Source organism: Conger conger, chromosome 8, assembly GCF_963514075.1.
Source record: "Conger conger chromosome 8, fConCon1.1, whole genome shotgun sequence".
NCBI classification, from domain to species: Eukaryota; Metazoa; Chordata; class Actinopteri; order Anguilliformes; family Congridae; genus Conger; species Conger conger.
Genome location: NC_083767.1, coordinates 12862458 through 12874111, shown reverse-complemented (window position 1 = coordinate 12874111; position 11654 = coordinate 12862458). Strand labels below are relative to the sequence as shown.

The following is an 11654-nucleotide window of genomic DNA, read 5'->3' as shown; positions in this document are numbered from 1 at the left end:
TGATGCAGATATCAGTAGTTTATTGTATGTTAAGTCCAACACATTCAAAATGGTAAACTAAAAATAGAAACGCTCCACCTGCAACACGTTTTCTACTATTAAAAAAAAAGGAAAAAAAAGACAAAGTTAACATGGCAAACCATTGCTTACCACACCTGCTAAATAGGGCGATCCAATTCCACTGAAAACAAAATAAGAACTGGAATGTTATATTTTGATCTTTCTAGTGCTTTCTTAGATGTTCTTCTGCTTTATCAACAACGGGAAGAAAAAAAGGTTAACAGCCACTGCTTCAACTTTCTTTCTGATAAAAAAGGGGTGAAAAAGGCCCACTAAATTTGGGTTGTGGAAAAAAAGCCAGAGCCACCATATATTGTTCTTTGATGCCGTTTAAAAAAATAATAATAAAAAAAAGCTATGGAGCATACTGGCTCCTCCCCATTTTATCTCCCTTGCAACATCATGGAGGTTGTGTAGACACTCTTGCACGCAGACTTATGATGTGACCGGTCATTCATATTTCCGCCCATTCCAATGTGTAATTACAGTCCAGTGACTCGCCAGTAGTTTATAATAGAATTGTGAACTGCGCGCACAATGAAACTGACAATGTAGCATCGCTGCACAAGTAGGACGCCTCCCATACCAAGCGATGTGCAAAGTTCTCAATACCTACAAACGGTATGTTTAAAGAGGACAGATAAAACTGAAGGAAGCCCCACGGGTTGTGGAGAGTGGCTATAGAAGAATGCAATGGGAAAACCGGACATAGTGTGGGGAAAACAGCCAATTTTACCATGTTGCCTAGCTATAGCCATCAAAACGGGAAGAAAAAAAATAAATGCTTCAAATCCTGTTCAGAACAGCCTTTATGGGACTTCAGGAGACAAAACATTTCTTCCCATGGCTGCTGGGAAAGGTCCATTATGTTTGCTTCCAGGACACCAATGAGACACACAATGCAAAGGAGTGTTGCTGAAACAAGGTTTGTCCAAGAAGTGTGGGAAATAGTGCAAGACTGACAAACAACGAAGATCCTCCCCTCAAAATGCGCTACATTCTTGTCAACTTCAAAACCATTCTGAAAAGACCTGCTAATAGACTACAGAAGTCTGTGTAAACAAGGATCTGTGCAATTCTCTCCACAGGATGCATCGCAGGTCTCCCTTTCAAAATAGCAGCGTGATATTTGATCCCATTGGCAGCCCATTTATTGATTTCTCTTGAGACTCCAGGATTGAAACATTGATGGGTGTGTCTGCTACAATGAACTGTGGCGTGTTAAAACAGGAAAGGCCAGAGAAGGAGAAGTGTGTTTGGGGAAGGGGTCCCAAGACAAAATACATGAACTCATTAAGAAACACTTGGGCATTAGCTTGCTAGTGACCAGGAATGACAGGGGAGAGGACTTTTGTTTTGACGTTTCTGCCTCGTCTGGTGGCAGAGGGATTTTGGGGCCTTTTTACAGGAACCACAGTTACCTGCCTTACCCACAAATGGCAAGTTCATGATTAATTTCTCCACCCAACCACTCCAGAAAGCAGGCATTTCAAGACTCTACCTAAACCCTGTATCTCTCTCTCTCTCTCCCCCCCCCCCATTTCTAATTCGGGCAGTCTTGTAAAGCCACTCCATGATCTAATTGTCTGGACTGAACACCACTCACACGTAGAAACCAAGCAGTGCACTCATTTCTCCATCCATCTGATTTTATCGAAGATGCTTTAGTGGTAAGCAGTTCCAAAAGACAAAATTTAACTATGAAAAGCAAATGGAAACTACTGCAACTTTAAAACATTTGTAGCATGGAGAATAAAAGAAAAAAAAAAAAGAAAAAAAAAAAAGAATTCAGGCGCCTTTTCTCAAGTTTCTCAACTGACTGCCTTTTGAACCAGGAACTATAAACAAGTGTATATATTCATTTAAAAAAGAAAATTAAAAATTACAGCAACTTTCCTGAAGTCAAATATAGTTGGGCAGCCTGGGATTGTATAAATTGTACCTGTAACCCTTTGTCATACCAGGATAGTGCAATGTACTGAAATATTACCACTACTGCAACAGCTCCTCTGTCAATAGTAAGTGCTTTTCAAAGCACAGTCTCAACAGTAAGACTGGAAGGATGTAACAAAAGGCACCATCATGCTTTTGTAAACTAAAAGCCAATAAAAAATAATACAGTAAGCTATGATTTTGCTGTACATTTATTATGTTATACCCATATTTCCTCAGATGGGGATGAGTCGACAAGCCCTGCGTCGCAGTCGGGCAATGTTGGTTAGACGGTAGAAAAACATGAAAATAAAAAAATAAAGCAAAGTGAGCCATCAAACACTCCTAGTGTTGAGCTTATTTTCTCATCCTTTTTTTTCCATTTGAAGTCCAGGATTGCTCTTTATTAATTTAATTCACAAGAAAATACTTGTTTTGTTTTTTTTCCCCCCAGCAGTAATTGAAACATAGTTAAGGGTTAGAGATGTGAAAGTGTATTGGTCATGGCAGGTGGCGATCAGGACCTGCCAGTAATTTGTCTAAGCCAAGAGACCGGCAACTGAGGGGGACCTCCAGGTTCGTCCCAAGGATGTCGGCGTAAAATGACAAGTACCCATTAGTGCATATTGATGAGTGCATAAATGCAATTTGTTGTTTTTTTTGTTGTTTTTTTTTGTTGTTTTTTTAGTTCTAAGCAGTGTTTTTTTTTTTTTTTTTTTTTAAAGAAAATAAAAAGACAAGCTTTCCAATTGCACAAAATTTGCACCTCTTGTTTCCACAGTAACGGGCAGATCGCATTTATACAAAATGTGCAGAGGAAGAATCCGTACAGCCCCGCTTGTAACGTGAGGCATGCGCTTAATCTCTTCTCCCAATGAGAGGCTGCTACAGTAAAGTCTTATCAGTCCCTGTTTCACATTGCAGATTCTCCTGTTTTTATTTCTCCTTTTCAAATTAAAAATGAACGTTTGCAAACTCTTGAGAAACCGGACAAGGAGGCTCGGCTCGAAGTTGGTGAACTAATGATGTTTGCGCTTTTTTTTTTTTTTTGTCTTTCACATCAAAGAAATGGTTGACAGGCTGTGTCACATTCCAAAGCCAAAAAAGTATATATATTTATGTAGATTTCGTTAACGAGAACGCAAAGATGAAGAACGTGGTACTACTTCCGAACTGCAGGTGGCGGTCTCAGCGGCGCTGGGTGGTGAAGCGGTTCTCCCCGCCCTGGCCTGCTCCTCTTCCTGACCCCAGGCCCGGCTTGGGGGCCATCCCGCCCCGCGGGGGAGGGCCCCTCCCATCCCGATCCCGCATCATTCCACTTCCCATGATGCCGCGGGGGCCTCCGGGGCCGCGCTCGTTGCGGCGCATGTCCCGGCGGTCGTCTCCGCGAGTCTCCCTCTCGCGCGCGGCCCGCGTTTTCTTCTCCTCCACGTTCAGCCGTACCTCGCCGCGGAACATGATTGGCTGAAAACACAAAAGGGGGTGTGGGGTTTGGCTGTGGAACTACACAAACACACTGCACACTGGCTGAAGCTGTACTCTGAGAGAGAGTTTAAGTGGTTACATGCAAAAACTACTTGTAATTCAAGATTAATGGGCAAAACATTTGAAACCAATGGCGTGCACACAGACGTATGGATAATTAGTGCATTTCCCCCCCCCCCCCCCAGATTCCAGTTCTCATGGACTTGGCTTACAGCCTGTCTAAAGGCTTAGTCATGAAACAATTTCTGCAGGGATAGGTCGTCTTACAAAAACAGCACAGGAAGTAAACTGCCCCTTTAATAAGCCCCGGAATTTCCCAGATTAAAAATATTTACATTTAGACAGGTTTTCTACATCTACTCCGCGTTTTAGGTTTCTTGCAATACTGCAAACTTCTAAATTCCAATCAAATCGACCAACTTTAACCTCAACCTTTTTTTTTTTTCTCTTTTTTTTACCATGCTAATGAGGAAGACCCACCCGGGCTACCGGAAGGTGCTCTAAAGTTAGCATTAGGGGAAAAGACAAAGTGGACAGCTACAAAATCATATGAAGAGCTGACATTACCCATCATCTGATTTTGACCATTGGACATGCTGGAGTCAGAAAGACCCCTACCTTTGCACCCAGAATTCTCTGCACAGGGTCAGAATCATCAAAGACCACGAAGCCAAAGTTTGGCAGCTTCCCTCCGACGCCCTTGGTGTTGATCCGCAGCTCGACCACATTTCCAAAGGCTGCAAAAGAAATAACCAAAACGTGTCTTACAGCTGACCACAGCGGAAAAGCTCAATGCTAATCTTGCACATGAAGAAGCCAACTGCAGGAAGAGCTCAGCGCATCTCGCTGGTGGAAAAAAACAAACCGTACTCACTCATGAAAAAGTCCTTCAGCTCGCTCTCGTCGATGTCATGTGGCAGGTTGCCAACAAAGAGCTGGTGGCTGTCTGGATACCTCACGATCCTCCTGCCCTCCATTTCGTTCGCCTCGGCATCTCCCCTTCCTGGGAAGCCAAATTTCAGAATCAATGCGGGATTCACAGGAGTAAGACAGAGAGAAAACTTAGTCTCAATAAGCTTCGCATCTAGGCTCTGCAAGAAGCACGGTCCAAAGGAATCGGTTTACCTTTGCTGATGAAGCTGAAGTGGGGTTTTCCAGCTTGCGAGTCTGACGAAGCCACTCCATCTGTGAACGAATGAAGGGCAAACGGCAGTTAAGATACTCGTACTATCAGTTATATTGACATGGTCTGAAGTCACACACGCATTCACTGCATACAACCAGCCTGGGCAATGTCACCAACATAAAATCAGGCCTAGCAGGCAAAAAGTGAAAGGGCACACAATCCTTCTCAGAGTACAGCTCCCAAATGGAACGCACAAATCTGACTGCACCACAAAAGAATTCTGCTTCCATGGTAAGCACATCTAGCTGATGATTTATAAGAACACAAACAAGTTGGTTACAATAACGTATCAGCCGTACAAGCGGTAGCCAAAACAAGCACCACAATGAGGCGAAGGCCTGCTTGTAAAAATTCCACCGAGAGGGTTTGGACGAAAGGAAATGAGTTGGGGCATTCCGGGAGAGGGGCAGACGGGCTGTTACCGGGCCTGGGTCCTCGCGGGATAAACCCAGGTCTCTCACGTGTCCGCTGGTCTCTGGCTCGCGGGGCGGGGGGCTGGGCCTCCTGCTTGGGCTCCACTCGGGGCTGAAAGGGTTGAGCAGATGAGGCACGTCAACATGTGCTAACTTTGAAAAAGCCTAACAAAATATGTTCTCAAATTAGCCCATTTGTACCAATGTTTAGTAAGCCTGCCATTGATGTTGATCATTTACTTTGACAAAAAGCTTTTCTGTAGAGGCCTCTAGCATCAAGGATGAAGACCAAGCTTTGATTACCTGCGAACTTGTGGCTTTAACAACATGGGGAGGAATTCCAGAGGAAGCAGCTGTGCCACTGGGGGGCAGGTTTTTACTGGTCACTGAAGCCCAGGAGAAGGTCTACAAGAAATGCACCACCACCATGCCACTTTCAAATAAGTCTTAAACACCAAGTTTAAAACACAAATGCACTTTAGATTAATCACTGAACACAGAAGATGGAATACTTTTCCTAAATACAGCCTATTTCCAATACACTTCGGGCCAGGATCACAGACACAGATTAAGTTTAGTCCTGGACTAAATTGACTTTTGTATGGAGAATCTCCATTCAAAATAATTTAGTCTAGGACTAGGGTTAATCTGTATCTGCGACACTGGCTCAGAGTGTATCCCAGCTCAACTTGGCTGGTTCAAGCTCTGAGGAAACAAATGATCAAATTTTAAGTAAAGAATTTAATGCCCCTGGAGAAATGTTGCAGACTTACTGCAAGTACAACAAAGAAGAATGCAAATCACATTCTATGTTGAATTGTTGAAATTGCTCAAGAAACAAAAAACAGACCCACCAGCTCAAAAACACTGGTAATGTTATTTGCGCTTTATTTGTAAACCTGAAGCCAAATATAAACGTGCATCTAGAGCACCCCGATCCAAACTAGGAAGCCACAATATCAGCGTTTTCCCGGAGGCGATGAGACGGTGACGCACGGACCTTCGGCTGTTCCTGGGCGTGGGGTGGGGACTCGACAGGCACCGGAGATGGCACTTTCTCCTCCAGCTCTTCCAGAACCTTCTCCTCGACATTGGGCTTGGGCTCCTCCTCGGTCTTCTTCACTTCCTCCGGCTCGGGTTCTGGTTCTGGCTCAGGGGTGGGCTCCTCCAGCGGCTCCTCCACACCGTTACTGCACAACACAAAGCAGTATTCCCACAATCTCACCCAAAAACACCATCATGTTTACACGCATCAGCCAAAACAACCGCATCGCTACGTACAGCACGGTTTAAGGACCAAAAAAAAAAAAACCATGTGATTGTGTACCATGTAAAATAAAATAAAAACCTGGACTTGTCCTTTAATGGCTCTGCGCCCACAAACTGCAACTCAATTCCTGCCCCATTCATGGGGATATTTGCATGGCCTCAAGCAAACATTGTTGGAGTTAAGTGAACTCCCAGGCTCAGCGGAGCAGCGTCACAGGGTGCTGTTCGTAGTAGGTGGTGCTTCTCGGGCGGAGGACTTACGTCACAGGGTGCTGTTCGTAGTAGGTGGTGCTTCTCGGGCTGTCCTGGAGCGGCTCTGGCGTGGGCTGTCGCTCTTCCTGCTCCTCTTCAACCTCCTCTTCAGATTCTAGGAAAGGAAGAGCGGGTGTGAAAAGCTGCCTCGTGCCACCATTTGCATAGTGGGGCAGGCAAAGTGTCCTTCATCACGGATCAAACGTTTAGTAAAAAGGCAGGCCGCGCTTTTCTGAAACAAACGTCCACGGCTCACCTTCAAGCTCCGCCTCGGAATCTGCGAAAACCTCATCTTCGTAGCGGAAGATGTCATTATGCACGTAGAACTTATTAGCCACCGAACCCTGCCCAAGCAAACAAGAGTGAGGCAAAATTAACGGTAGCTTTGAAAAGGGCCCTATACGAATGGCACTTTATGAATCCACAACACGTCAGTAAACATTTCAAGATAAGTCAATAAAAAGTATTTTTCCCATCATTAACATTCAAGTACATTGGTTTCATTGTCCATATTACTTGGCTGACATTTTTATCCAAAGCGACTTACAGTTGATTAGACTAAGCAGGAGACAACCCCCCCCCTCCCCCCTCCCCCCGAAGGAATGTGAGGTTAAGGGCCTTACTCAAGGGCCCCAACAGCTGTGAGGATCTTATCATGGCTACACCGGGGATCAAACCTTAAAAGGTACAATAGGTAAGAATTGTGTGTTAAAACATTGTTACAAGACCACTGAAAATCCTTTCCTATCATTGAAAAAGGCTCTGACATGTTGACTCACCCTGTGTTTATAGTCCTTAAATTCGGGTTTCAAAATATGCAGTTGACAGGCCGGCACGCTGTACAATAATTCAAGCGCTCTGGTTGAAAATTGGTTCTAATTGCCACAGCGAATGCCTATTCAACGTTAGCACATTCACAGAGAAGGGGTGGGATAAACAGTGTTGTGGTTTGAGCGTGTTTGTTGCTGCAATTCCTCTGTTGACCGTTAGAAGTCCGAAATTACCTATTGTACCTTTAACCACTCTCCCTTAACCACTATGCTACAGGCTGCCCCATTTAATTTCCAAATTACAAAGCCTGCACACTGGCAATTGAGAAAGTCAGTTTGTACCTCAGGAGCAAGCACAAAGGTCTGCATGAACTTCCTCATTGGCTGTCCATTGTTGGAGAGCTCCCCCATGACCTGAACCACAACTCCATCGTTCAGGGTGGCGTGGGCATCCACGTGGCGGATCTTCGTGTGGCATTCACTGAACTGAAGGGACATCACCTTCTTGTGGATCTCCTGGTTAAACATACATATCATAGAGAGCTCAAGTTATTTTTGAACACAATATGATTTGGCAACTGTCATGTATCAACAAAGCAGAAGCACAAGCGTTTGGGAAAACAGGTGATGGAAACCGTGACGTATTATCAACAGCAACAAGAAAATGTGGAAGTCGGTAGTCAATTCAGCGACTGTCTATTATATGTCCATTATGATGGGTTCAGTATACCTAAACCGGAACCCAGTTATGCCAAATCCTATGCAGTACTTTGGATATGTTAACCAAATCACTTGTGTTTATGATTTCTGATGAAGTTACTGATAAAGGTACTGCTGACAAAATGCATTATCTGTGTTTATGTGCACGCACGCACGCACGCCACGTACAGCTTGCCCATATACAGCCTCTGCCGGCTTCCCACTAGCATCCAGTCCACCATGAACATAGGAGGAGTGTCTTCCGTAGAACCTGCGAAATAGGACGTGGCCATTTACACCAAAAACATTCATCAGCGAGAACATAACGTATACATACACACAACTGCTCATGTTGAAAAGGGACCAAACAAATTCCATCTCCCCACCCTCTCACCTGTGCAGAAAGTCTGGTGCCTTGTTTAAGAGTGTGTAATACTGCCTCACGAACTCCCGCCCTACAAGCAGGGGACTTGGCTTCTCCATCACCATTTCTTTGGTACACAATTCAGAATGCTGTAAAACAGGAGCCGGAAACATGGAAGACATTAGGAAAGGCGAGGAAAAAGGGTCAATTTTTTATTTGTATTTTTTTTACTTTACTGTACACTGTCGTAAAAATGCCTCCCAGTATGAACCTGACCAAGACTTGTTTGCAACCAATCCAAATCACAAAAAAATAATTTCCATTAATTTTTATAATTTGCATCTAATAGGTTTGACTTAGAATTGTATGAAAGGAGAGAAGCTACACATGAGCACAGAGAACTGTGAATAGAAGCCTTGGCCAATGAGGTTGCACTGAATTTAGCACCTCCATTTTATGACAGAGTTGGTTTGGCCACACACTGAAGTTTAAATTGGTACCAGCTTGGGGGGGTTACAGTGATAAATGGAATCAATGGAAAATGAACGGAATATAAAAATATTACGGAATAATGCACCCTGTTCTACAAGAAGAAAAATCAATACGCTCTATAAAACTACATTTGCCTTATGCATATGCAATGATTCGAGATTCAGCAATAATACTTTTACAAGCAAGCTTTGAAAAACAACGTCCATGGCTAATTCTGAAAACAAAGAGCATATGTTGGCGACATACGTAGTTTAAAAATTAGGCTACTTGCATGAAATCGACATTTGACTCCAGGTAACAAATACTCTGCACCAAACGACAGTGGCGTGGAGCGATTATTGACAGCAAAATGGATTCAGTCATTAGCTAGCTAGCTAGAAAACTATCGTTGTTTGGCCATGCGTGTACGCGACTGGCCACTAGCTTTGTGTGGAAATTGCGTCTGGAGCAACGTTAGCTAGCCAAGTGATGCATCCGGATCCCTAGTTAGCTACTCCGTTCTTGACTAAATAGTTTTGCGTTTATATGAGTTAGGTACCGCTAGCTCTATTAAAAACAATTATAATAGAGAGTAATGAACTCCACATGATAGTTACCAAGCTTTAGCAAATGGGTTCATTTAAAGGGACAATGAACAATGGAACGTGTATTTGCAAGTAAATCCCCACACTGTCATAATTATGTATCGTGTTAAATACTTGGGTAACGTTTGCTAGCGTTAACGTCACGATAATGTAACGTTATTTCCAGCTTGCCATCCAAGATCATTTGTTAGCAAGCCGTGCATACAACTGCGCAATCACTGGTCTACGGGCTGGTGCGTAGCAAGATTTCTCCAAGCAGGCACGTAGCTGACCAGCTTGGTTATATACCATCAACGAAGGCTATGCACTCCGTCGAAATGACGACTAAAACAATGTAAAAGTTAACTTGCATAGCCAGCGTTAGTCTAGTTATGTGCGCTCAGACTAGACTAACGTAAATACACCATTCGTGTTACACTCATTGGATATGGACTAAATTGATGATAGAAACAGAAGGCCTTCACAAATAGCCAACTATTAACGTTATTAGTTTAGCTAACGATAATCTGACATTTACTCGCTGCTCTATTGTTTTTGGTAGCCTAACTTAACGCTGTAGTAGCTAGCTAACGTGAGCCAAGTTAACTAGCTAGCTAAATAGCTTTATTGTGATCCAGATGGCCATTCCAACTTATTAATCTAGCTAGCAAAGTTGTCTGGTTGTGGACAGTGACGTTAGCTGGTCTAACCCAAACCAGTAACACTGTTGCCAAGCATAGTAACGTTAGACCAAGTATATTTCTATGGTTAACTATTAAGGTAAGCCAAGTTAGCTATACGATAAAGCGACCTTTCATTACCGATAGGTTAGCCTAACTAAGCCTAATAGTAGCTAGGTACCATCCTGTTAACAGTCGGCCAACTAGCTAACGTTAGCTATATAGTTTTATGTTGCATCGTCGTCGCAGTGCTAGCAAGCTGTCGAAATGCCGGTAACATTAGTTAGATGTAAAAGAGCCAAGGTTCGCTATGATCAAATCAGGATTGCAAGCCGACCCGCAAGCCCATCGACCAAGTTAAGCCAATGAATATCATGTTATCACAGTAACGTTAGCTAGCTGGCCAACGTTTCGGGTCTACCCCGTTACGTTGGCGAGCTATATAATTGGAGGATGGGTGTGAAAATATAACTAACGTTAACGTATTCCTAACCATATCTAAAAAAACGAAATCAGTAACGTTAGTGCTGCTAGCTACCAATGCAGAGTAGGATAGCTAGCCAATTAGCCACCTAGCTCATTGTGGCGTCGTTTTTTTTCAGTTGCACAAAACAAAAATGCAAGTGAAACGCACATATTAGCAAGCCATCAAATCAGCCAAAAATCCGCTAAGAGTTCAACTATTGATATAGAATGTTTGCCATGATTTTCTGACAAACTTAGCTAGCTGCAATCACATTTTCACATATTCGCACATAACAGTTATGTTAGGGAACATTGGCAAAATAAAGAGATCGTTTAGCCCTAGCTAACATTAACTGGAAGGGGACATCCGTTGATGACAGTCGGGCAGCAAGCTAGCTGGACTAGTTTGGCATTTGTTGTCGATTGTAGTAGCTAGCCTAAATTAGCTAATGCAATCACTACGATGTGTAGCTAGCAGCTAAATAGAACAATGTGGGGGGTGGGGGTCTATTATTGTTGCAGCCAGTTAAGATTTGCAATGTCTTAACAGCTAGCAACTAGCTAACGTTAGCCATTATGTCACAGTTTATGTTGGAAAATGAAAACAAAGACCTAACGAAATGTTGGGTATATATGACGATGGAATAGCGCGTTAGTTGCATACAAATAGATACAAAAACAACATCGGCCTGACTGGGAAGCGGTAACATTATTAGCTAACATTATGTAGCCAGCAGGCTAACTAGTCCAGCACGACAACATAAACAGTGCGTTTCATCGTTGAGCCTCATTATGAGGACAAAGCCAGGAAAAGCAAACCACCACTTACCTTAAAATACCTACCTAAATGAACACAGTGATAAAAGGAATGATCAATATTAATATTACAACTCCTCAACGGCACTCTGAAATATTATTCTGCTAGATATATTTAGCAAAGAGACTGATCTGTGATTTTCCCAATTTCCACTAGGACTTTATGATCTCTGCTTTATCAGAGATTGTGATTTAAAGCGATAGACTA

General features: G+C 43.2%; 1 protein-coding gene across 2 annotated transcripts; it reads right to left on the bottom strand.

Annotated features, from left to right (window-relative positions):
• Positions 1-11654, bottom strand: g3bp2a (G3BP stress granule assembly factor 2a). Of its 2 annotated transcripts, none has more exons than XM_061251389.1 (13): positions 11460-11654; positions 8461-8579; positions 8256-8337; positions 7710-7883; positions 6854-6941; positions 6607-6712; positions 6077-6266; positions 5380-5481; positions 5086-5188; positions 4603-4662; positions 4352-4480; positions 4096-4214; positions 1-3456 (listed from the first exon to the last, which is right to left on the bottom strand). In XM_061251389.1, exons 2-13 carry the CDS (start codon positions 8553-8555, stop codon positions 3181-3183), a joined length of 1524 nt encoding a protein of 507 aa, XP_061107373.1. In that variant the 5' UTR covers positions 8556-8579; positions 11460-11654; the 3' UTR covers positions 1-3180. The 2 variants fall into 2 exon arrangements, with proteins under 2 accessions (XP_061107373.1, XP_061107374.1); XM_061251390.1 differs by having other exon boundaries at positions 11474-11654.

What these genes read in the sequence shown, in the direction of transcription:
- g3bp2a (XM_061251389.1), bottom strand. Translation starts at nt 8,555, where the DNA reads ATGGTGATGGAGAAGCCAAGTCCCCTGCTTGTAGGGCGGGAGTTCGTG. An exon ending in GCACCAGACTTTCTGCACAG is followed by an intron (nt 8,338 to 8,460) that starts GTGAGAGGGTGG and finishes CCTATTTCGCAG; the next exon opens with GTTCTACGGAAGACACTCCT. An exon ending in TACGAACAGCACCCTGTGAC is followed by an intron (nt 6,267 to 6,606) that starts GTAAGTCCTCCG and finishes TGTGTTGTGCAG; the next exon opens with TAACGGTGTGGAGGAGCCGC.